This window comes from Gadus chalcogrammus, chromosome 4, assembly GCF_026213295.1.
Source record: "Gadus chalcogrammus isolate NIFS_2021 chromosome 4, NIFS_Gcha_1.0, whole genome shotgun sequence".
Lineage (NCBI taxonomy): Eukaryota > Metazoa > Chordata > Actinopteri > Gadiformes > Gadidae > Gadus > Gadus chalcogrammus.
Genome location: NC_079415.1, coordinates 28,941,332 through 28,964,658, shown reverse-complemented (window position 1 = coordinate 28,964,658; position 23,327 = coordinate 28,941,332). Strand labels below are relative to the sequence as shown.

At 41.0% G+C, this 23,327-nt stretch overlaps 2 protein-coding genes and 1 long non-coding RNA gene across 15 annotated transcripts; 1 reads left to right on the top strand and 2 right to left on the bottom strand.

The window, feature by feature from the left end:
• Positions 1-895: 895 nt before the first annotated feature.
• LOC130380312 (zinc finger protein ZFP2-like) lies at positions 896-21,703 on the bottom strand. The gene is made up of 7 exons (XM_056587483.1): positions 21,222-21,703; positions 6,097-6,229; positions 5,252-5,535; positions 4,306-4,372; positions 3,619-3,734; positions 3,273-3,339; positions 896-2,680 (listed from the first exon to the last, which is right to left on the bottom strand). The coding sequence occupies exons 1-7, from the start codon at positions 21,489-21,491 to the stop codon at positions 1,860-1,862; spliced, it is 1,758 nt and encodes a 585-aa protein (XP_056443458.1). The 5' UTR covers positions 21,492-21,703; the 3' UTR covers positions 896-1,859.
• On the bottom strand, positions 6,240-21,190 carry LOC130380321 (uncharacterized). 2 transcript variants are annotated; one of them, XM_056587492.1, is made up of 13 exons: positions 17,093-21,190; positions 14,480-14,505; positions 12,948-13,158; positions 12,766-12,865; positions 11,951-12,027; positions 11,753-11,824; positions 11,550-11,594; positions 11,262-11,303; positions 11,060-11,092; positions 10,700-10,935; positions 9,906-10,065; positions 9,088-9,212; positions 6,240-7,568 (listed from the first exon to the last, which is right to left on the bottom strand). In XM_056587492.1, the coding sequence occupies exons 1-13, from the start codon at positions 17,268-17,270 to the stop codon at positions 7,545-7,547; spliced, it is 1,329 nt and encodes a 442-aa protein (XP_056443467.1). In that variant the 5' UTR covers positions 17,271-21,190; the 3' UTR covers positions 6,240-7,544. The 2 variants fall into 2 exon arrangements, with proteins under 2 accessions (XP_056443467.1, XP_056443466.1); XM_056587491.1 differs by having other exon boundaries at positions 6,240-9,212.
• LOC130380329 (uncharacterized) lies at positions 8,569-20,802 on the top strand. Of its 12 annotated transcripts, none has more exons than XR_008895262.1 (7): positions 8,569-10,855; positions 11,793-11,833; positions 12,785-12,839; positions 12,953-13,169; positions 13,826-15,086; positions 16,669-16,752; positions 18,230-20,802. It is a non-coding gene; the product is annotated as an uncharacterized LOC130380329 (long non-coding RNA). The 12 variants fall into 12 exon arrangements; XR_008895263.1 differs by having other exon boundaries at positions 11,743-11,833; positions 12,785-12,823; XR_008895259.1 differs by having other exon boundaries at positions 8,569-9,275; positions 10,719-10,855; positions 11,743-13,169.
• Positions 21,704-23,327: the final 1,624 nt, after the last annotated feature.

The window sequence follows — 23,327 nt, the reverse complement described above, 5'->3', positions numbered from 1 at the left end:
ACACACACACACACACACACACCAAAATAATTAGTAAACAGAAAAAGAAGAGACCCACCCGACACAAACCCAACCCCTGTACATGACCATACGACATAAGGAACGGATCAATCATCGTAGGTTTGTTATCCTACCAAGAGTATTAAAGAAACACTTGACACTACACTGTGTCTTGTGTTTCAACTCAAGTAATTTGGAGCTGATTGGACAATTCAGCCAATGAATCAAATAGGCTACGTCCCTCAGCAGTATTCGTGCATTGCGCAACATAACTACATGCAGAGAGAAGTGACAGATAGTTAATTAGCGGAGAGTCGTAAAAGCACTTTCTACCCATTTCAGTGGAGGAATTGGACTCCTCATGCAATGTTATACTTAAAAGGCACAAGTAAATTACATATTAATTAAGTCATTCGGTATGTAGTATTTAAAAATGATGAATGATACAACGGTCCCAAAGTGCATTTGAAATAGACCTTGAGACTCGGGTAAAACTCTATAGGACATTGATCATTCATGATATGCCTCAATATCAGAACAACCATGGGTCAAATAGCAATGGCTAGTGGAATGAAAGTGAAAGCAGTGTAAGCTTGTCCAGGCCCTGAACGTCAGGATGTAGGCTATGAATCAGAATACATTTTTAGCTAGTGGGCATCCCAGAAACCAATTCTATATTTTCTTGGAGGACCCCCGTCCATTACTGCACCCCACCCACGAATTGGATCACCAGCCGCCGCTGCGAACAGGGAGTGAAGGGGGACCAATGCTAGGAATCTTCTGACTTTGTCCCGTTAGAATAATGCCGCATTCTAGAGGGAGGACGTCCTAAACTGAGCATCACTGAGATCTAGACATTTAACCAGGGACCTTTTAAAATGGATCATCTTCAACCATTATCGCCTATTATGATACAATCCATCCAAGGTAGTTAGCATTAAGCAAACGGAATGGAAAGGTAAGTGGAATGAACACAATCATGTATAATGTGCGGTTCAATAGCAGTCAATTTCACAAGTGAACTTTGCAGGCTTTTTGTAATAACAAAGATAACGGTAATGACAATGTTGTGGCAATGTCAAGCATAACTTTAATATACAAATTATATGAACCCAGTTTGAATAATTTGTCAATTTCAATGAATTTCTATGCATTCTCCATGGACCTAGAGATACCTCCCGTCCTCTCTAATTGAAAGGTGTCAAGATAGTTTGCATTTGCAACTGTGGGCACCAAGTTTGATAATCAAGCCAATCCACAGACTTCTTTGTTGTATAGATTCCTTTAACTGTCTTGCAGCCATGTCCACTTCACCCATATTGTGAATTGCAATTTAACTTGGTCTCTCCTCTGACCAATCCTAAACTCCACGAAGGCCCCTCCCCCTGACCTTTGTTTCTTTTGTATTTACCCACGATGTCAACGTTTCCTCTAAGAATCATGTACACCCATCGTCTCATTGACTGTATGCTTGGTAACTTCGCTTCCTGTATCTTCCCCTGATCAAGCTCTACATTAAATCAAATATTTTGCTGTCAGAAGTGTCCTAGAAATAAGTTATTCAACACGGACATCAATTAATAAAAACAGAAAGTGAATCGAAGGTACGAAGCGTTTAATCGTGATGAAAAGAAAAACTAAAAGCAGTAATTTCAACCAATACAGGACAGAGGTCTCAATCAAAGCGTCCCGTTACCCCGCGTCAAAGTGTGCTTGAGCATGTGCACACGCAAATTGCTTGGGTCGCTGTAGCCAACGTTGCACTGCAGACACACGTAGGGCTTCTCCCCAGAGTGAGTCCTCATGTGGATTTTCAGGCTGCTTGTCAGACTGAAGCGCTTCGTGCATTGGTCGCACTTTTAGGGCTTCTCCCCGGTGTGAGTCGACATGTGGATCTTCAGGGAGGAGCCATGACTGAAGCGCTTCGTGCATTGGTCACACCTGTAGGGCTTCTCGCCGGAGTGAGTCCTCATGTGGTTCTTCAGGCTGCTTGTCCAACTGAAGCGCTTCGTGCATTGGTCACACTTGTAGGGCATCTCGCCAGAGTGAGTCATCATGTGGCTCTTCAGGTGGCTTGTCCGACTGAAGCGCTTCGTGCATTGGTCACACTTGTAGGGCTTCTCGCCGGAGTGAGTCCTCATGTGGACGTTCAGGTCGCCATGCCGAGCGAAGCACTTTTTGCAATGGTCACAGCTGTAGGGTTTCTCCCCGGTGTGAGTCTTCATGTGGCTCTTCAGGTGTTCACTTTGACTGAAGCGCTTCCTGCATTGGTCACACCTGTGGGGTTTCTCGCCGGTGTGGGTCCTCATGTGCATCTTGAGGGTGTAGCTTTGACTGTAGTGCTTTGCGCATTGGTCACACCTGTAGGGCTTCTCCCCGCAGTGCGTACTCATGTGGATTTTCAGGTTGCCTTTCTGACTGAAGCTCTTCGTGCATTGGTCACACCCGTACGGCTTCTCGTCTGGTCGGGTCCTCATGTGTACGATCATATTGGCATTGTTGGGAGAAACCTTCCACCAACCATCCACCGCCAGTGGGCCCTCCCCTTTTCCGTAGACACTCAGAATCTTCAGTTCCTCGCTGTGACTGGACATGTGGGAGGAGCCAGGGGCGTCCTCACCCAGAATCTCTGAGGTGGCGTTGCGCTGATTGCTACGGTCTCTAAAGGCATCGCAGTCTTCTGCAGAGGGAGAAAAAAAAAGGTAAAAAAGTAATTTTTTTGATACATTATTTGCATAAAGGGAGGCATTGTGTATTTTTACACGTGAAAGAAACTTTTTAAATGTATGCAACATTGACACAGAGGGTTTAAAATGTGAGCTGCTGACAAAGATTCACAGTTTTGGGGAGGGACGTCTCCTCCAGCACCCTCCTCCCTAGACTCAAAGTTCAAGTGGTTTGCCAGGTTAAGGAAACTCAACGAACACCAGCGCAAAGTGATCTGAGCACAACATGACAAGCGAGGCAAGCACAATTTCTATTTGGACACTAAAAGGCAACAACGTGTCCTTCCCTCTAAGCTGATCAGCTAACATTGCATGCATTATGAATTTATTGATGTTTGAGAATGATAAACCAGCTCATGTGGCATCTGTCTTGAAACCCTGATTCCATCTTTGAAATGTAACTCCCAAGTTTGACTCGTGTTTTAGCAGGGCTCTGGTCCTGATGCTTTTCCAAAGAGGATCAGGCTTTTTAGCGCAGGTAGAATCTAGTACATTCTCAGTTGATCAAGGTTGTTTTCTTGCATAGATGCAATGTGTATTACTAACCTCCAGCGGGCAAGCCTCCACCAATATCCTCTTCAAGCTTCATTGAAATGGTGTCTGGGGTTTGCTGCTTTCCACATAAAGAAGGAAACAAACACAAGACATATTCTGTCATTTTCACAGAATAGTTTTCAATCCCCACTACCGACAGATTAGGCGTTTTTACACTGCCAAGCTGGTTCGGTCGCGGCTTGGCACGCCCTACAATTTCAATGTCTTGCCTACCTATTTTTTTTTTTGGATTCAAGACCCTCGCATGCAAGAATGAGTTCACATCTGAATGTGGGCTAAAAAGCGATTAACTATTTACAAGTGCAAAAATGCCAAAATATTTCTTTATTCTGCTAACCACCAGTTCCTCTCTGTGACTGGACATGTGGGAGGAGGAGCCAGGGGCGTCCACACCCAGAATCTCTGAGGTGGCGCCACACTGAGTGCTACGGTCTCCGAAGGCATCGCAGTCTTCTGCAGACGGAGAAAAAAGGAAAAATTAATTGTTTTGACACAGGGAGGCATTGTGTATCTGTACACGTGAAAGAAACTTTAAATGTATGTCACATTGACAGAGGGTTTAAAATGTGTACTGCTGACATAGATTCACAGTTTTGGAGAGGGACGTCTCCTCCAGCATCCTCCTCCCTAAACTCAAAGCTCAAGTGGTTGGCCAGGTTAAGGAAACTTAACGAACACCAGCGCAAAGTGATCTGATCACAACATGACTAGCGAGGCAAGCACAATAATTATATTTTGACACTAAAAAGCAACAACGTGTACTTCCCTCTAAGCTGATCAGCCAACATTTATGCATTATGAATTCAGTGATGTTTGAGAATGATAAACCAGCTCTTGAAACCCTTCTTGGCTCTTGACAGATTCCATCTTTGAAATGCAACTCCGAAGTTTGACTCGTGTTTTAGCAGGGCGCTGGTCATGATGCTTTTCAAAAGAGGACCAGGCTTTTTAGCGCAGGTAGAATCAAGTACATTCTCAGTTGATCATGGTGGTTTTCTTGATAGATGCAATGTGTATTACTAACCCACGGCGGGCAAGCCTCCACCAATATCCTCTTCAACCTTGATTGAAATGGTGTCTGGAGTCTGCTGCTTTCCACATAAAGAAGGAAACACACACAAGACATATTCTTTCATTTTCACAGAATAGTTGTCAATCCCCACTAACGACACATTATGCCTTTTCACACTGCCAAGCTGATTCGGTCACGGCTTGGAACGCCCTGCAATTTCAATGTCCTATGTAAAACTGAGGGGTAAAATCCCCCTTCGTCTTGGAGCTGGCTTTCTTGGTACACCGGAGAAGGCGGGCCTACACACGGAGAGTTGGACTCTTTACAATGAATGCAAAATATATTTACATATTTTTTGATTCAAGACCCTCGCATGCAAGAATGAGTTGAAATCTGAGTGTAGGCTAAAACGAGATTAACTGTTTACAAGTGCAAAAATACTGAAATATTCTTTATTTTGCTAACCACTTTGCTGACTAAGCATTGTAAGGAAAGTTTGTCTGGTACTTTCTCTTAGATCGACCATCTTTCGTCTTCTTTAAATGCGACTGCATCACCTTCTTTCCCATGATGGTCAGCAGCTTGCGGATTTCACCGTCTCTCCAGTTACAACTATTCATGTTGATATCGCTGCATCGTCTCTGTTGTAGAGACAATGCAGCAACACCTCTACCCAAGCCTCGCCCCTAGAACCGCAAGGCTGTCTTATCGCATTTAGATCAAAATGAAACCGCCAATATGTGTACGGTCAGAGTGGGTTAATAGGGGTGCGAAAATGACCTCGGTCAGTGTAAACGCGCGGATCACACAGGGGAAAAGTTGGGCATAAGACGGGCATATTTGGCGGTGTAAAAACGTTTACTGAATAATAAAGGTGTGAGCTTTCTATGGGTTTGTTTTAGAGTTGTGACAGAGGGAGCCTCTCTTTTGGATGGTGAATGAGAAGATGATTTCCAACCTGCACACGCAGCTCCTCGTGGCAGATCAGCCGCTCGCCGCGCTCCAGGCTCTTGGCCGCGCTGTGGTCCGCAGGCAGCGAGTTCAGGGCCTCCACTTCTGACGCGGTGAAGAGGGTGTCATGGCCGTCCACCGCCAGTGGGCCCTCCCCTTTTCCGTAGACGCTCAGAATCTTCAGCTCCTCGCTGTGGCTGGACATGTGGGAGGAGCCAGGGGCGTCCACACCCAGAATCTCTGAGGTGGCGCCACGTTGAGTGCTACGGTCTCCAAAGGCATCGCAGTCTTCTGCAGAGGCAGAAAAAAAGGAAAAAGTATATTTACATTTAGATATTGCATAAAGGGAGGCATTTTGTATTTGTACACGTGAAAGAAACTCTTTAAATGTATGCAACATTGACACAGAGGGTTTAAAATGTGTACTGCTGACAAAGATTCACAGTTTTGGAGAGGGACGTCTCCTCCAGCACCATCCTCCCTAGACTCAAAGCTCAAGTGGTTGGCCAGGTTAAGGACACTCAACGAACACCAGCGCAAAATGATCTGAGCACCACATGACATGCGAGGCAAGCACAATAATTATATTTTGACACTAAAAAGCAACAACGTGTCGTTCCCTGTAAGCGGCTCAGCTAACATTTATACATTTTGAACCCTTCTGGGCTCTTGACTGATTCCATCTTTGAATTGCAACTCCAAGTTTAACTTTTAGCAGGGCGCTGGGCATGATGCTTTTCCAAAGAGGATCAGGCTTTTTAGCGCAGGTAGAATCTAGCATCAGCCTAGAATCTATGCTGCCTAGAATCTACTACATCAAGGGAAAAAATACTCAATGTAGAAAGTACACACCTTCACTTTTAAAATGGGGCTGCAAAGTCTTTAAGGATAGCTGTGTGCCTACAGTACGTGTTTCCAGGTGGTCTGTCTGGCAGGCAACATCCCTTGAGAGAAGCTGCTGAATGTAAGCACTTGATGAGCTGGCCTGCGTAGAGACAACAAAGTAAAATCAGTACTCAATTTATTACATTGTATATATTCCAGGTGCAAGTTGTAAGAAGATATAAGATAAGCATGTTTAGTGAATTACATTAGCCTAATGAAATGATATTACATCCTTGATTTATTTACATATTTTATAGTTCATCTCACATCAACTCAATACCATGACATCAAGCTCTGCAGAAATCTGCTAATAACCCTTTGATTTGAATCAGGTGTGAAGGAGAAAACATGCCTATAATAGTGTTCCGTAATTGTCGTATTCAAACCACACTGGGTGACTCAATAAAACTCCCTCAAGAAAACTTGGCCAAGTTATTGATAAGTACATTTGGTATAAATGATAATGTGTCATTCAATTTGATATCTCATTCAACTTAAATTGGAGTGGATAAAAGTGTGATTAATCGCGAGTTGATGCGATTAAAACTTTTAATCTTTGTCCAGCCGTAATAAATACATTATTGATGGAGATGGTTTCCCCTATTTTTCTCTTTTAACCGTATTCCTTTGCAAAGATTGACTATGAATGGTCTAACAAATACCTTCATGAATAACGTGTCCCAGACAGCAAAAGAACGTTGAATCAACGGTGAATCAACCTCCGCATTTTCAACCAAAACATGTTGAATCAGCGTTGAGACCGGACGTCGATTCAACGTCAGTTTGCTCATACTGTCCACCGTCGATTCAACGTTGAATGGGAGGCGAACGACGACGGCGCGTCGATCCCTTTTCAACCTTTATTCAACGATTATGGTCGAATTTTGGTCGATTCAACGGCAGTTTGCTCATACTGTTCCAGGTCGATTCAACGTTGAATGGAAGGCGACCGACGACGGCACGTCAATCCCTTTTCAACCTTTATTCAACTAATGATTATGGTCGAATATTGTGGTCGATGTTGGTTCTTCACTCACTGATTTATTTAAAGGACATCATGATATGACTCTACAATTAAATTAGGATTTTAAGGCTACTGAATCTCCTTCAAGGCTCTAATGAATATATGAATACACAGAACATAGGCTATTGTTGTCAAACATATTGTAGCGGCGGCCAAGAAACGCACAGTCAGGCTTTATTTAACTGTAGTTCTGCGCCCCGTACACCCCTCGACGCAGACTACTTTTATTAAAATCCTCTCACATAGAGCACCCAACAAACAAACATGACACAACAACGGTGGCGACAATAATGAACAACACAACGTGATAACCGAACACGAACAACCCAAACCCAATTAACCCTACTTATTCTAACGAATATAATTATTATTTACACACACACACATTCATTCATGGTCGAGGATCCTGCGGCGCCTGAAAATAAATAGAAGAATATTAACATAAGCGGTATACAAAATGAGTCCAGCAATACGACTGAATGAGGTTTGTTTCAAACTACGCCATGCGCCCGTGACTTGCATTGTATGGAGCCAGTTTCCTGCCATAATTCAAACCTGAAAAGAAAAGTTTCAAAGGCTTGTAAGTCTGGGTTTGAAAACTCAACACCTTGTAAAAAAGGTTTTGCAACACTGAAAAAAGACATTATAACCTGAAAAAAATTCAACATGTTTTCAAAGTTCAAACAATATCACCAGCGCATTTGCAGTTTCAAATCTGGCACTGTTCTAACAGTGTATTTCATTGTTTCCCGGTTTTGAAACCTTGTAAATGGGATTCTGCAAACAGGTGTTCATACATTGAGAAATAAGTTTTGAAAGGTTGAATATTTATTTTTAAAAACTTGTAAAGGTGTACGTTTACGCCATTGCAATGTATTTTTTCAGAAGTGACTTCTCAGCACTGACTTTTCAGAGATTCGACCACACAGGCGCAAGCTTTGAGTCACGTGAATATTGGCAGTGTTCTGTCGCGCATTTGTTTTGAAACTCCTGACAGTCAAAAGTCTGAAGAAAAAAAAACGTTCCTGGGGGCGGGACCATTTAGCTCTAAACCTATTGGTTGCTCTCGGCTGACGTACATTCCAATCACATTCTTTTCATCGGCAGAGCACTGTCAATCACGCACAGGCCGGTGAACGGCACATGTACATCCTTCGTCCCTCCCCATGCGGGTGTTGGCACGGATGGGGGAGTCTGGGCGGTGTACTGCGACGGTATGATAGTTGTCTGACCGCTTGGAATGTACTGACGTACATTCCAATCACATTCTTGTCATTGGCAGAGCATTGTCAATCACGCACAGGCCGGTGATCGGCACATGTGATTGGAATGTACGTCAGCCGAGAGCAACCAATAGGTTTAGAGCTAAATGGTCCCGCCCCCAGGAACGTTTTATTTTTCTTCAGACTGTCAGGAGTTTCAAAACGAATGCGCGACAGAACGCTGCCAATATTCACGTGACTCAAAGCTTGCGCCTGCATGGTCAAATCTCTGAAAAGTCAGTTCTGAAAAAAGACATTGCAATGGCGTAAACGTACACCTTTACATGTTTTTAACACCTGTTCCCATTTACAAGGTTTCAAAACCGGGAAACAATGAAATACACTGTTCGAACAGTGCCAGATTTGAAACTCTGCAAATGCGCAGGTGATATTGTTAGAACTTTGAAAATGTGTTGGTGAAAATTATGAAGATAAAATAGAACGCAAAATCATGTTTACAGATGTTTGAATTTTAGTTTGAATTTATAAGCCTTTGAAACTTTTTTTTTCAGGTTGGAATTATGGCAGGAAACTGGCTCCATAGCATTGCGCTCTCGAAATGCATTTTGGGTCCGTCCGTTCAGACCTGTCCATCCATGGTTCAGAGTCGCACTCGCGACGCTCATCCGTCGAAGGACGCATGATGTGTGGAACAAGCGCACATAGGCCTACCTGATCGCGTTCATTTGTTCGCCTCCCTCCACCTCCCTCTCTCTCCGGTGCATATTTAAGCCACTTCTTCAGTGTCCCTGAAAAAACAACATGGGTGGTCCCTGGCAGCTGTTTTTGGAGTGCAGCTGAAAGAAAGAAAGAAAGAAAGAAGGAAAGAAACCCGGTCAAGAATTACCAACATTGCGACGGTAAGCTGTAACATGGCCATGGCCACCATGGCCATTTTTTGCATAGTGCACCAGGCAAAAAGTCAGCAATTTGTTTCCTAACCACAGACCCTTAACGCTGGTGCGCAGTGCAGTGGTTTCACTGTCCTCTCGGTCTCATTTTACTGCACTATGGGTTACCACATCGACTCCATCCCAGTTACTTCTTTGATTACAGAATGCATGCATGCAGGGTTAAATTGGTAGGCTACGGGCATGCATGCCCGTAGCCCGACATACCACGAGTAGCCAAGGCTAGCGGAGTAGCGCGTTGTTACATTCTTATGTGAATGTAGGCTTTCGGTGCAAGATAGCTAGATAGTAAAAGTAAAATAACGTCAAACTAAAGTGTTCTAGTGCTGACGGATAGTCCAAGAGTGCAGTGCAGAATATTGTCAGTGTTAAAAGCATTGCTGCATCTGGACACAAAACTGAGATCGCATAGTAGCCTATAAATTGACTTTTTCTGATTTTACATGAAATAAGCATAGCTCAGAAGACTACCCATAGGGCATATTTAAAAATCGACTTGCTGTTTTAAAAGCATTTATTTTAATCAGTGGTATCTGTGTCTAATGCTTGTGTGTTGTGACTGAGTTTTGACAAACATACCGAACAGTACATCACTAAGGACAGTGCTTTTGAAGGCTTCCTTGAAGCCTTTCCCTGCCCAGTTGAAGCGACACGCCAGGTTATTGGTTAGGCCACTCTGCAACATCCTTCTTACGGCCTCTTCTGCAGTGTGCCCTCCAATTAGACTGAATGTTAAGATCTGACAAGACATAATAAACCAACAAACAAGTGAAACATAGATTATTATAACATGTATAATTACAATATCTCCCAAAAGTGAATAGGCCTACACCCCTCCCATTTTTGCAAATATTTTATTGTTTCTTTTCATAGGATAACCCTTGGCATGAAACTTTATTATAAGTTAAACTAGTCATTATACATATTGTAGAGAACTATAGATTTATTGTCCTCAGATTATGACTAAAAACACATCCATTAACAACTAAACAGCTGGCCACATAACTGAGTACACTTAATTATGAACATGACCATTGCGCCCATAGTGACAATAAATCTATCGTAATCTACAAACTCTACACTGACTTCTTTAAGTTACATCAACGTTTTGTGTATATGGAGTTATCCCATGAGAAGATACATTAAAACATTTGAAAAAATGGCATAGGGTTTTGTGAGATACTGTATGTACCAATTTAGGTTAGGTGAACTCCTCACTGTTTCACATAATGAGTAATGCGTTAATTTTGTTTTGAAAGATACTTCCTACAAATACTGAGTAATGTAGTGGATGGCTGGAAAGAAGAGGTATGGTTTTATTAATTTACACATATACTTTGACTAGCTTTTGGGTAGTGCAGATTTGTACCTACCATCTTTTGTTTTTCGCAGGGGGTTTCTCTCATAACAGCCTCTGCTAATTGAAACTCCTCCATGGTCCTCAGAGGCAGCTTGATGGACGAAGCGGCAGCTTCTGGTGCTACCGGCCTCACCATCTCTCTCCTAAGCGCCCTCACTTCACTCCCCAGGTTGGTAATTTCCGCTTTCATCAATTTATTTTCTTCCAGCACTTTGGAAAGCAGCTCCACGACTTTAGATATTCCCATATCTGTTCATGTAAGTTACTTATTAGAAAGGTTTTCTGGGGTTTGGTGTACTTTCCCATTTCATCTTAATTATAATGTGTATGATAATGATAAACAATGGTTAGAATGTTTGTCTCCTCGACTTACCATGCAATAGCTGGTGGCTTGGTTGGACTGTATCTATATTCAAAAGTCATTGATTAGTGTCAAGTGCCAATGATTATATATATTTTTCAAAGTAGTGTATTTAAGGAAGAGTTTGTAAGATTTACCTTGTAAGAAATTAATATAAATACATGTTCAATCAATACATGTTGAAATTAGGTATTCTACTGACGCCAACACTTACCTAGATGTAGTAGCTCAAGTCTCTGGCTGCCATTTGATTGAGCTGGATTAAAAAAAAAAAAAAAATCATGTAATTGTGTGTAAGTTAAAATATTTTAAGTTTTACTTGTTCAACCATCAGTTCGCCTGATATCGAGGAAGTTTGGCTTGGTCCTGGGATGCCAACAACAGAGGTGTGTGTGTGTGTGTGTGTGTGTGTGTGTGTGTGTGTGTGTGTGTGTGTGTGTGTGTGTGTGTGTGTGTGTGTGTGTGTGTGTGTGTGTGTGTGTGTGTGTGTGTGTGTTATTACCTCTTTGGGTGGTCGATGGCCCAAATAGCCACTCACTATTGATGTCTGAAAAAAATGAAACACTTCAAAACTGAATAAGAGAGCCAAATGGTATTTCTAACATTTGTGTTAAACATGGTGTTGTTTCAAATGGTGCTTCAAAGTACCATTTGTACCGGCATTAACCAGTAAACACATACAACATATTTTTTAGCCCCTCCTACCTGGCCCTACATCTACAGATTGTCGTGCTGTTTTCCTTAGGGGGGGTGGTGCCTCGTCATCAGTGTCCACACCTTAGCATAGTAAGTGCCAGTTTAATTTCAGACTAAATGGGCAGTCAAACAGCCGTTTCTGAAATATTTATATTTTAATTTCTAAAATGTTTCATTGCTGTTCAGTTTAACTCTAAAGGTCTGCACCTTCAAAATAGTGTTGCGGCGGGCCCCTAGTGGTCTGGGCTCTTCCAGCTGGCTCCTGCAGGTAGCGTGAGTTTGGCCTTTGGAACAAAGCAAGGACAGTCATGGCAGTCAGTGGGTAACACCAGAAATATTAACAGAGAACATATACATTTATGCATTTAGCAGATGCTTTGAGCTGAAGCGATTTACAACAAGAGGACTAACATTTAAGCTACAACACTATTTTTAACACCTTGCTAAGAGTGCCAAAAAGTGCCACTAGTCACCTGAACACTGTCTGAAGTTTAAGTGCAATAGAAAGATGGAAGAGTGCATTGAAAGTTAAAAAGTGTTAGGACAAGAGTCATTCTAGGAAGAGCTGAGTTTTCAGGAGCTTTTCGAAGGTAGTGAGGGATGATAAGTTGCCTGTGGATGGTTCAGAGAACTGCCTGCTATTAGCAGCCACTTTGTCAGTAAAGAATGAAGCATAAGGGTCTGCTGTGAGGTTTGTAGCAAGATGGGAAAGGTTTAGTATTTGAAAGTAGAGAACCGTTTCCGGGTGTCAGTTGTATTGTGAATCTTGTCATTGTAACAAGAATTTTTCGCTGCTGTGACATTGTAAGCAAAAGATGATAATAGTTACTGGTATTGTGTTAAATCTGATGGGTTGTTAGTTTTATGCCATTCTCTCTCAGCAGCCCATGAGGTTAGAGCGCATCGATTGAAGGGAGTCGTTTATCCAAGGAAGGGGCTTAGAGGGTTGGGAGGGTCTGATGGATAGCGGGAATGTGTGGCCCAATTCACCTCTGGAGAGGAGAACATTTTTTGTTTTTTACCTTTTTTTCCTTCTGATAGGGTCTTCAGCCTCTGACTGTATGTCTGATGTTAAACACAGTAAGGACTTTTTCAGGTAGTCCTTTGCCTTAACATATGTTGCTGAAAGTGAATGGCATTCATTAGTGAAATTTAGCAAGTTGAATCTTATAGAAACGTTTTCATATGCAGCATTTTTCCTTACCACAGCTAACCAAGACCCTCACGTCACCGTGCACGTCCCACGCTGCACCTGGAGGAAGGTGGTGCGCGACTGCCTTCTGGAGGCGGTTATGATCGTAAGAACTAGGAGGCCAGAAACAATTCCATGACTCCCCTGCCTCCTCCAACCAGCTGCTTGGCACTATGGTAGTGCTCCTATCTTTGAATTCGACGACCTTCCACACCTGTGCCATCTGTCAATGAGGTGAAAAAAAATCGCTGTGTTTTGAGTGTGAAAAATAAGCCTTAGAAATATATTTGGCCTATATATCAGTCATTGTTGTTATATATAACATAGTGTGTATGTTGCAAGATCAACAGTGATCACAGTTGATCACAGTCTCAGAAATATTTGGCCTGTTAAGCCCTTTGAGACTGTAATGGTGATTAAGGGCTATACAAATAAAATTGAATTGAAAATTGAATCACTATCATAAGTGGTGAGAGAACTGCATACACCAGCTTAACTTGGGTGAAGACGTACTCTGAAACCTGTCGTCTCTAACTACTATCTAAGCCTAACTATCTACAACCTAACTATCTTCAAAGGCTTGCCGGGCTCGAGGCAAATGCCCCCTCCCCAGAATTACCTTCTCAAAAACCAAAAAAATAGAAAGAAAAAAAAAGCACTTCGCAGGAAGAGTATACAATGCTACTCAGCTGAAGCACTCTAACTACTCAGATCATTCACAGCTGATTTACAGCAGTTTGTCACCACTCAGATATATATTTTTTGGCTATTTGTCGTTTTTTTTTTTTTTTTTTTTCATTCATTAATTCGATTTTAGGACTGGTGTATTTTATATAAAGACAAAGTTCAATAACAAAAAAATCTTTTTTTTTTTCTTTTTTGGATTGCAGAAGACAAGGAATTAGGATTGGTGAAGAAGCAAGAGCATCGCAAGAATTGGCCAAAACTGAACTTTTGAACTCTTAAAAATGGGTAAACCGTCGATGTTGAATTGTAACCGAATTGTCTGAAGGCAGCTAGGCAAATGGATTGAATTCAATTTTGATAAAATTCCCTTAGCCAATCCAAAATGGTGATATTCACCACCACCTAATGCATGCACAGCTATTTTCTTTTGTGTGCCAAGAAGTGTCCTGGCATCTTTAGGCAGCTCAGAGTGGTGTACTCTCAATATTGATAGAAGAGCGGTAACTGCAACAAGAGTAATGCCAAAAGTTGATGCCCATTGCTTTAGTTTAACTTGTAAACTCATTTCCTCAGGCTCACTTTCATCAGAGCTGGATAACCCACTAAAATCCTCTCTTTCACTGGCATCACTGTCTGTAGTGTTTTGGTCAGGACTGTTTGCCACTGTTGCCCCACACAGTGCTAGATCTGGTAAGCTAGGGGGGGCATTTTCAGCCTGATTAACTGTACTTAAATGTAATTGCTGCAAAATCTCGTTCTCTGTCTCCCTTGCGTTGGACAAGACTCGCCTCCTTTTACTCCAATAAGAGGCCATCTCTGTGTGTATCGGATACAATTTTGAAATGCAAGTTTGATACCTTTTCTGCCGTGAGCTTTGAATGGTCTTCAGTGTCCCATAAATATGCAAATGAAGAAGAAAAAAAACACAAAGTTAGTTTTGATGGCATAGTGTGACAACAATGAATAGTTGCATTTAACCCTTTCACATGCAAGTGAAGAATCCCCCTTCTAATAATGTATAGCCTATTAAGGACCTATTTCAGGATAAATATACAAATACATTCACATTGAAGTGTAGAAGGTCCTACAGGCAGCTGTAATAAACTAAGATATACTATTTATGAGATGGCTTGCAGTGTGCTTATCTGACAGGATTAAAACCGTGCATTCTGTGTGAATGTGTATTTGAATGTTAACATTTAATAACATGTCGTTTTTAGTTATGTAATCATTTGAAAGTCCCTTCAAGTTGAAAAGTACATGCATTCTTATTATGGCCACACCTGGCGTACTAGTAAATCAACTGTGATCAGATTGGTTAAAAAAAAAGAGGCTGCGTGTGATTTCAGTTCCGGTTCAATGCATTTGTAATGAGGGGCCGCACTTCTGTGCAGTGTGCACATTAGTCGTCGTTGCCAGCAGGCTGCACCCGACAGCCAAGGGATTTACATGTGGCATAGCAAGGTAAGCAGCAGAATTGTTTCCAAATGAAGCGTAATTTAGAAATGGAGTTGAGTATTATGGTTTCATGAAAGCAAGGACAGCACTCGGTTGCTTTCGAAACTTCGAATCGCCAACAACGGACGTTTCGGGCCGCGCGCCCTTCAGCGTGTTATGGCTTCTTCACGGCCATTACACGCTGAAAAAGGGAAACGTCCGTTGTTGGCGATTAAAAGTTTTGAATGCAACAGTGCTGTCCTTTCTTTCAGGAAATAATATTACGATACGTTGGATTCAGCACGCAGTTAAGTTATATAAAGAAGTCTAGTTAGTGTGAGCGCGTTACTGCATATATTCGATTTTTTTTCTTGCCCTTCTGGAGGCTTGGGTGAAGGGTCATTAGTATTTGGTTTTATTTAGTATTATGGTACAATATGTAGCTGGGCCGACATGTCCACGGGTCGATTTCCCGTAGTAAATTTATCATTTTAATGATTTGGATTTCCCCGCGACGGTTTCGCGGGATTCAGCTGCTAGTCAGGGTAGCGCGTGTCACGTGACCGTGACAACGTTATTTATTGGGAAATGGGACTAAAACGAATATAATGGATGACATTCATAGTATTATTGGTATAACAATTCCATTACTTGTAGTACAGCAAACGAACAATTTTGTAAACATGAAATCGTTAATAATTTATCAATGTCCTTCTAGAATCTGTCATGAACTTTGATAATCAAATCAAACGATGTCTCGAGCGCAATAGATGTCTCTGATATAACGGACATTTAGCTGCTATTCTTTGGCAATTTGACATTTTAAGTTGGCCATATGAGCAATGTTGTTTCTTAATGTTACTCATATATGAACGTAGTCTAATATAAACATAGACTACGTTAATGTGAAGTAAATATACACAGCTGTGATAACCGCAATAACTTATCCTGGCATAGCAGTAGCCATAAGCAATTTGGCACAGAGTTTAGCTGAATGTCATTGATGATAAAGCTAACGTTAGTTAGTATATCTAGTTAGTCATCTATGAACGAATATGGTGGAACTAAAGTTGCTAACAGACCGACAGTCAAACATGATCGCCATTCGTGTTATTCTACTTACCAAGAGTTGTATATAATATGAAATAATTAATAGGTTATTGCTGTAAATGTCAGTACGACCGTAGTTGCCAACTACATCAACGGAAGATGAGCATCTTCCCTGGGGAGGCTCGTGCGACTGGTTCAGGAGCAGTGTATAGCTCGAGCAGTCAACTGCTCTTGAACCTGGCGCTCGAGGCTCCCCAGAAACTGGAACGTCAAGGTTAATGTTCGTTTTACCTTATTTGTGTATTTTGCTTGGGTGCCATTTTTATGTTTTTGCCAGGATCAATTCATGTACCCGTCATTTCAAGGTTATTTTCCCTCACAAAAGCTAGAACTTGTTTGGGCAATTTAGTTGTGCAGTACATTATACATTGTAAAAAGCCTGTAGTAAGAGAGAAAATAAAAGACATGATTATGTGTACTGTGGTCAAGACACCCAAGTGGTTTGACATATTTGGTGTAACTGATGTTTTTCTTTTACTCTTGCAACTTTCCCTTTTAGTCTCTGAGCAGTGTCTCACACTCGAGTCCTGACCGAGGGCCTTGAAACTGGCATGCCTGTTCAAAACATCTCCAGGACAACAAGGTTATTTTGTGTTGACGTGTATTGAATTCTTAAGGGCAAAGGTAGCTCTTAACAGGCCAATTCTGTAGAAACTCCATAAAAAGAAATATTAACTCACTAATACCATTCATGAAACATCAGTAAGCTGCAGTTTGCATAGCCAGTCAGTAATATTTTAGTTCTTGCAATTGCGACTGCTTGTAAAAAAAAAAAATTCAATGATGCCACCAACAATAACAATACAATGTTGTGCCAGATAACCTCAAATATAATTAGCCTACTTCCTATTTGTGCAAACCCATCAGATACCTTTGAAAAAACAAAAGTGCAAAGATGCTTTGTCTGAAATTAGTTCCCTTACCGTTTAATTTGGAGCAAGTGAAACAATCACGGGCTTGTGTTATCTGTAGGGTCTCCGTTGTTGTCAACTGCTTCTCGGAGAGCTGGATGGAGAGGGTTTGCAGCGTCTGTATTCCAATTGGTTGTCGGGGTTTTTGCATTGGAAATGCATCAGTGAACAAATCGCCTGCCTGTGCCATCCGTAAGGTCTTCGTTGTCAACTTCTTGTTGGAGAGCTGGATGTAGAGGTTTTGCGACGTCTGTATTCAGATTAGGGCTGCACGATATGGGCTAAATATCATATCCCGATATTTTTTGGCTGACTGGCGATATACGATATATATCTCAATATTTTCTATAGAATGGGATAGATGGCTTTGTCGCATTGTCCTGCGTACTACGGTGAGGGTTTCAGTGCGCCCTAACTTTAATCCCCCGCCCCCTCCCTTCTCCGTTCCATTTGGGAACATGTTTGGTTTAATTTCGCTTGTTTCGTATATTTTAATTAATTAAGGGCGCCTCCAGAGGGCGCCCGCAACACATTGGATCGGCCCTCCGCTTTGGGGCCGACGTGTATTAACTTTTGATAGTCTAACGTGGTCCATTATCCCTTACTTGTTGCAAGACACAGTAGTCTACACATACATCTATACATAAGGTTTCTGAGAACAGCAGGACAAGTTGGCACATCAACATTCACAAACGGAAGGCTTGCGCTACTCCATCTAGGCACTTTGAGTTGTAGCCTCATACCATAATTGAATGCCGCTTCTTTTGTAGCAAGAAGCAGCAAGTGTTATTTTCACAGAAGATGAACGCATACCAAATTTTCTGATAAGCATATTAGCTTGTGCATACATCATACGATACTGCCTGCAAATTTCACGGTCATTAGACTGGTCGTCAGTTATGTAATGTTATACGTTTTTAGCCTCATTACATATGTTAAGGACTGTGCCAGGAAAGGAGAAATCAGTAGTTATCAGTTTCTTATCTGCCTTACTTCATGAGCATCAGCTGTATGTGGCCTTAGTGCCTAGATTTAATATGACAACCGCCACTGTTGTTTGGACAGGCGGATAGACGTAAACTGGCAGATAAATCTTAAGTGTTATGATTTCTCTCATTCATTTCTTATGTTTGCATTTGTGTCTTGCAGAAGATGAAGGAGAATGCGTGCAGTGGGCTGAATGGAGAATTCGTGAATCAAAGGCAACACCATCAAATGCATTATGAAATTAAGCACTATCAGGTTGTCAAGGCTGTAGCTCAGCCAACACATTGGATCGGCCCTCCGCATGGTCCTGTATACCTGATTATTATTTTTTTTTAACTATTTATATATGGAATCTGAATGCACTCTCCAAGAAATGCTGCAGTTCTTTGTGCCACAAGAGGCCAAGAAGCTCTACTACAAGAAGTTGAGGCAGAAGATGAAGATTATTACAAATTATCCAAGTCAGTTCCTTCCGACCAAGTAATTTGATTGGACAAGAGGCATTCCAGTGCTGATATAGAGTATAACAGCACTGGGTCTTTTAACTATCCACGTATCGCTCCGCTTTACGGGTGTTCTCATAACCGTTAATGTTATCAACAATCTTTTTGTAGCTTAGATTGCAGCTGAATTAAGTTGAATTAAGAATGGTCGCCAGAAGAGGAACAAGGGAACCTAATGTAATGCTAATGTGTTTGTGTTGCTTGGCAACAGTTCAGTCCAGTTGCGGATCTATTTGTGTTGGCGGAGCCAAATAAATCATTAATGAACCAAAGAAATCTGAACATAATATGTTGTTAATTATTATTGTTAACTAATGATTGGTGCTTGTAGAACTGTTGGATAAAAGCAATATCACTCAGGAGTGAGTGCTGTTGTACTACGGCTGGGAAGAGAATCACAGCCGTGCTGATATTCAGTACAACAGCACTCCCTCTTGTGTGATATTGCTTAATTATTCTGTTCCAAAATTCCATAAAAAGTCTCATTACTAAGAAATATTGATGTATAGTTACTTTTGTCAGTTTCAAGTTTTTGTTTTAACACGGGGGTACCAACAATGTGTATGATGTATGACTACCTTAAAGCATTTGTCGATGATCTCACCCAGCTGCTGAGAGAACCTTCAGAGGTAAACCTCTAAGGTGTGCTCCTTTTATAAGCGATGCTCCAGCATGTGCTTTCTCCAAAACAGTGTGCTATCCTCTGGTTCAGTCTTTATCATCTACAGTTGATTTAGGTACAAAAAAAGCCCATTTCACGTATCCCATCGATTAAATGCACCTCTGCTGTTTGGGGGTAAATTTTGCCATCACTATTTCTTGTTACGGAGATGAAGACAACTACTTGTCTCTTTCATGCATCTCCTTTGTCCACATCTATGTTTGGGGAATGTAATTTGAAGCCATTCCGTAAGTGTTTGCTATGCCTCATTATTTATTTTACTGCATACTACATTGGCACACTTGGGATTTTATTTTTATTTTATTCAATTTCTTCCCTTCTACAATGCGGCAGCATAATCATTACTACAGATTTATTTCCCCCACTTTATTCTGTTTTTTGGGCATTTCCTACCAGTGCAAAGATGTTTAAATTAGTCACTGAAAGCAGTGTTCTGAAATGATATCAAAAATAGTTGTGGCCTGTATATGTAAGCATGGCCGTCACATATTTTTTTGTAAAGCTGTACATGTCTTTAAAGATATTGATGCGGACGTTTCCACATTTACACTTCTCAGTGCAAATGGTTTTTTGAATAAGTTTCTGAAAGTAGTGCTTTGAGATGTTTGAGATAAACATTTAATGTGTTGGAAATATTTTTGGTCGCTGTGTCATAATTCAGCTTAATATTTAATACATTGTTTCTTATGGCATATTAACGAGAAAATGTCAAACTGGCACTGAATGTTGAAAAGGTTGCTGACCCCTGGTTACTGTATTCCCTCTCCCGCTCCATTACATGTATGTTTGTTTATTTCAAGTTAACTTGTTTTTCTGTGTTATTACAACCTTGCAACACATTTCTATTAATGTAGTTTGTTTATTCCTTAACAGTTTTCAAAAAACACAATCAAATGGGTACTAAAACCTTAATCTTTGTCAAGCCGAACTCTTGAGTAATTATTTCAAAGAATAGGGGCGTGGAAATCAATAAGGTAAGTGGGCTTTGGGGCTTATCTTATGACTAACTTTGGATCTGAACTAATGTGAATCGTGAGTAGATCTCATGGTGTTTACATCGCTTTACTAGGATTTCTAAATTGCAGCTTCTGTGTTTTAACCCCTCTCAAATGCTACTGTTGTAATGGGGTTTTCTTAACCAGTGATCTTTATTGCAATTGTGAAAGCTGTTTGTGTGAGCTTGCTAAAAGTATATAGACCAGTTTTCCTGCCAGAAATAGTTGTAGCTGCGACATTCAATGGCCATACCTGCAGATTATCTACAAGGATAAGCATTAATTGATCTCATTACAAAATGACAATCGAAATATCAGGAAAATTGCTAATATGCGTTACAACCTCAATTCAACGCCATTTCGACGTGTGGTAAATGACGTTGAAAATTAGCAAGCAAATCATCGTTGAAACAACGTAGTATTTTCGACATTCTCCGACCGTCGAGATAACGACTATCCACCACGTTGATTCAACGGTGAATTTTAGTCGTCTGACGGAAACCGACTATTTTAACCAACAATCAACCCGTTTTCGACGCCCCATTGCTGTCTGGGGTGTGTGTTATAGTTGTGTTGTGACGCTAAAATCAACGTAGCAGACTAGTAGACGACTACTGCCGCACAGCCTGGTGTGAGGTTTGCCGTACATCCAGCTGTTATCGATTTACGTTTCTTCCTCAATTACGTACGGTAACATAGCAACAACGCACGGCTCATCAGTAAATCAGCGTAAGGGGGGACAGGAACTGGGGGGGGGGGGAAAGAGAGAACCAAATCGGGTGCTACAGCGGCCATCCGCTGTCCTTTCTTATAGGTCCATGGTAGTTACACACATAACTGATGCTATCTACCGTAGCATTAGCGACAGTAACTTGGCTGTTAGCTGTAGCGCTAATGCTAAAGCAACATTATAATGGTAACAACGGAACAATACACAGTAAAGCAACACAATGATATGGCGTTAGTTAACTTACTTTTTCGAGGTTTGTAGCTGAGCCATGGAGAGTTGGTACTGATCCAGACTTGATTCTCAGACGTTGATCAAGTCCAGCTCTGTATTGGCCCAAGTTGAGGAAGCAGTCGTCAGTGAAATGTTTGGCGCAGACTGGCACATTTCCAGAGACAATAAAATTAACCCACTGGTTCTTCAGCGGCTCGGAGGAAGGAACAAAATATAGACTTTTGTGTTCATTTGTACATCCAAACACTAAGCAACTGCTATGCTTCGCTCGTTTGCGAGCCATGGTGTCTCTCAAGGAAAGAACTACGTGTAGTACACGATCGTAGAGTAGGGTCTGTCTGCGTCCTGCAAGACGGAGGCGTAACTTGTAGTAGGAGGCGTAACTTCCTCTTCTTCTTCTTCTTCTTCTTCTTCTTCTTCTTCTTCTTCTTCTTCTTCTTCTTCTTCTTCTTCTTCTTCTTCTTCTTCTTCTTCTTCTTCTTCTTCTTCTTCTTCTATTTAGGTAGTCTGGACGCAGCTATGGCGTATTACTGCCCCCCACTGTTTGTTATTTCCCCCTAAACTTTAAATCCTTTTATATACTCCAATGACTACGTAAATACTAAATAAAGCCAATAAAGGTAAATACTCCCTTAGAATGTCAGACACCGTCCCTCTCTGTAATCTCTGACCTCAAACAAGGACTATAATTCTTGCACCTTTTGCACAATACTGTACAATTCTTTTTGTACAGTGCTGTCTTTTATGGATGTATGTGTATGTATATATATATATATATGTATGTATATATATATATATATATATATATATATATATATATATATATATATGTGTATGTATATATGTATGTATGTATGTATATGTATATATATATCTATGTATACATGGTGTTGTATATATATTTATATTGTCCTTAAATTTGTGATTTGTTTTTCTTAGGTTGTATCTTTTATCTTTTGTGTATGTATGTGTATTTATGTTGTATTTATATGTATATATATATATATATATATATATATATATATATATATATATATATATATATATATATATATATATACACGTATATGCGTGTGTGTATATATATATATGGATATGGATACATATATGTTATATTTTATATTATATTTTATTCTTAATATTTATTTATTTATTTATTTGTGTATGTATATCTGGAGTTCGTGACAAAAATAATTTCCCTCTGGGATTATTAAAGTATTTATCTATCTATCTATCTATCAATGATGTGAAGGTAGTCCATCAATTCCTTTGTTTTATCCACTGAATCCAGATTTAAAAGGGTGCGCACACTAAAAACTGATTATCCAGCTGATCCAAGCCTCCGGTACAGAGTCCTCCTTTGCCTGGAATAGCGCCCCCACTGGAGAAGTACATGTTGTACAGTCTCTCCTTCTCCACACTCACACCTGCCTACTTGGTGTTTGCCAATCAGAGCCAGCCCACTCCTCAGCCCACAGTGTCCAAGCCTCAGTCTTGTGATTGCTACATCATCTTTTCTTATGCACCTAAAAGTGCACCTATCTTTATTTACATTTTCCTGTATTGTAAAGTACGCCCTTCCCTTCCTTTCCTTCTCCCAAGAATTTTGAATTTTGAATTTTGATTTCCTTTAGAGCCCTGTTCATTTTTTCCATGTACTCGGGTGCCCCATATTGCAGATGAATTTGCACTGTTTCCTCCTTCACCGCCTTCTTTGCCTCCTCATCCGCCTCCTCGTTCCCTTTCACACCCACATGAGCCGGCAGCCAGAGAAACCCCACCTCCCTCCCCGCCTTAACCCTAACCCTAACCCGGTCTGGACTTGGATTTTCCTTCTTTTATTGAAATTAAAGCTGCAGCTGAATCGCTACATATTGTTGAATACCCCTGTTTACTATCCTCCACCCATCGTAAGGCCCATAAGACTGCCACCATCTCTGCTGTGAATACTGACATATGATCTGAGACTCTATGCCCTATTCTGTACCTGATTTCAGGAATGCTAATACCCACTGCTACTTTACCACTCTCACGCTCCTTTGACCCATCAGTGTAAATCAGTAGATGGTCTCCCCATACTTGTTGCTGCCAGACTTCTATCTCTTTTACTACACCCTCT

Bases quoted from the DNA above. Each gene is read 5' to 3' on its own strand.
- LOC130380321 (XM_056587491.1), bottom strand. From the start codon at position 17,270: ATGGCACAGGCAGGCGATTTGTTCACTGATGCATTTCCAATGCAAAAA. The intron at 12,866-12,947 runs GTAAGGAAAAAT...ATTCACTTTCAG, and splicing joins GAGGGTCTTGGTTAGCTGTG to CAACATATGTTAAGGCAAAG. The intron at 11,825-11,950 runs GTGCAGACCTTT...TACTATGCTAAG, and splicing joins GCCGCAACACTATTTTGAAG to GTGTGGACACTGATGACGAG.
- LOC130380312 (XM_056587483.1), bottom strand. From the start codon at position 21,491: ATGGCTCGCAAACGAGCGAAGCATAGCAGTTGCTTAGTGTTTGGATGT. The intron at 5,536-6,096 runs GTGTGTACTTTC...CTGCCTCTGCAG, and splicing joins GCCCCATTTTAAAAGTGAAG to AAGACTGCGATGCCTTTGGA. The intron at 3,340-3,618 runs GTTAGCAGAATA...TTATGTGGAAAG, and splicing joins GTCACAGAGAGGAACTGGTG to CAGCAAACCCCAGACACCAT.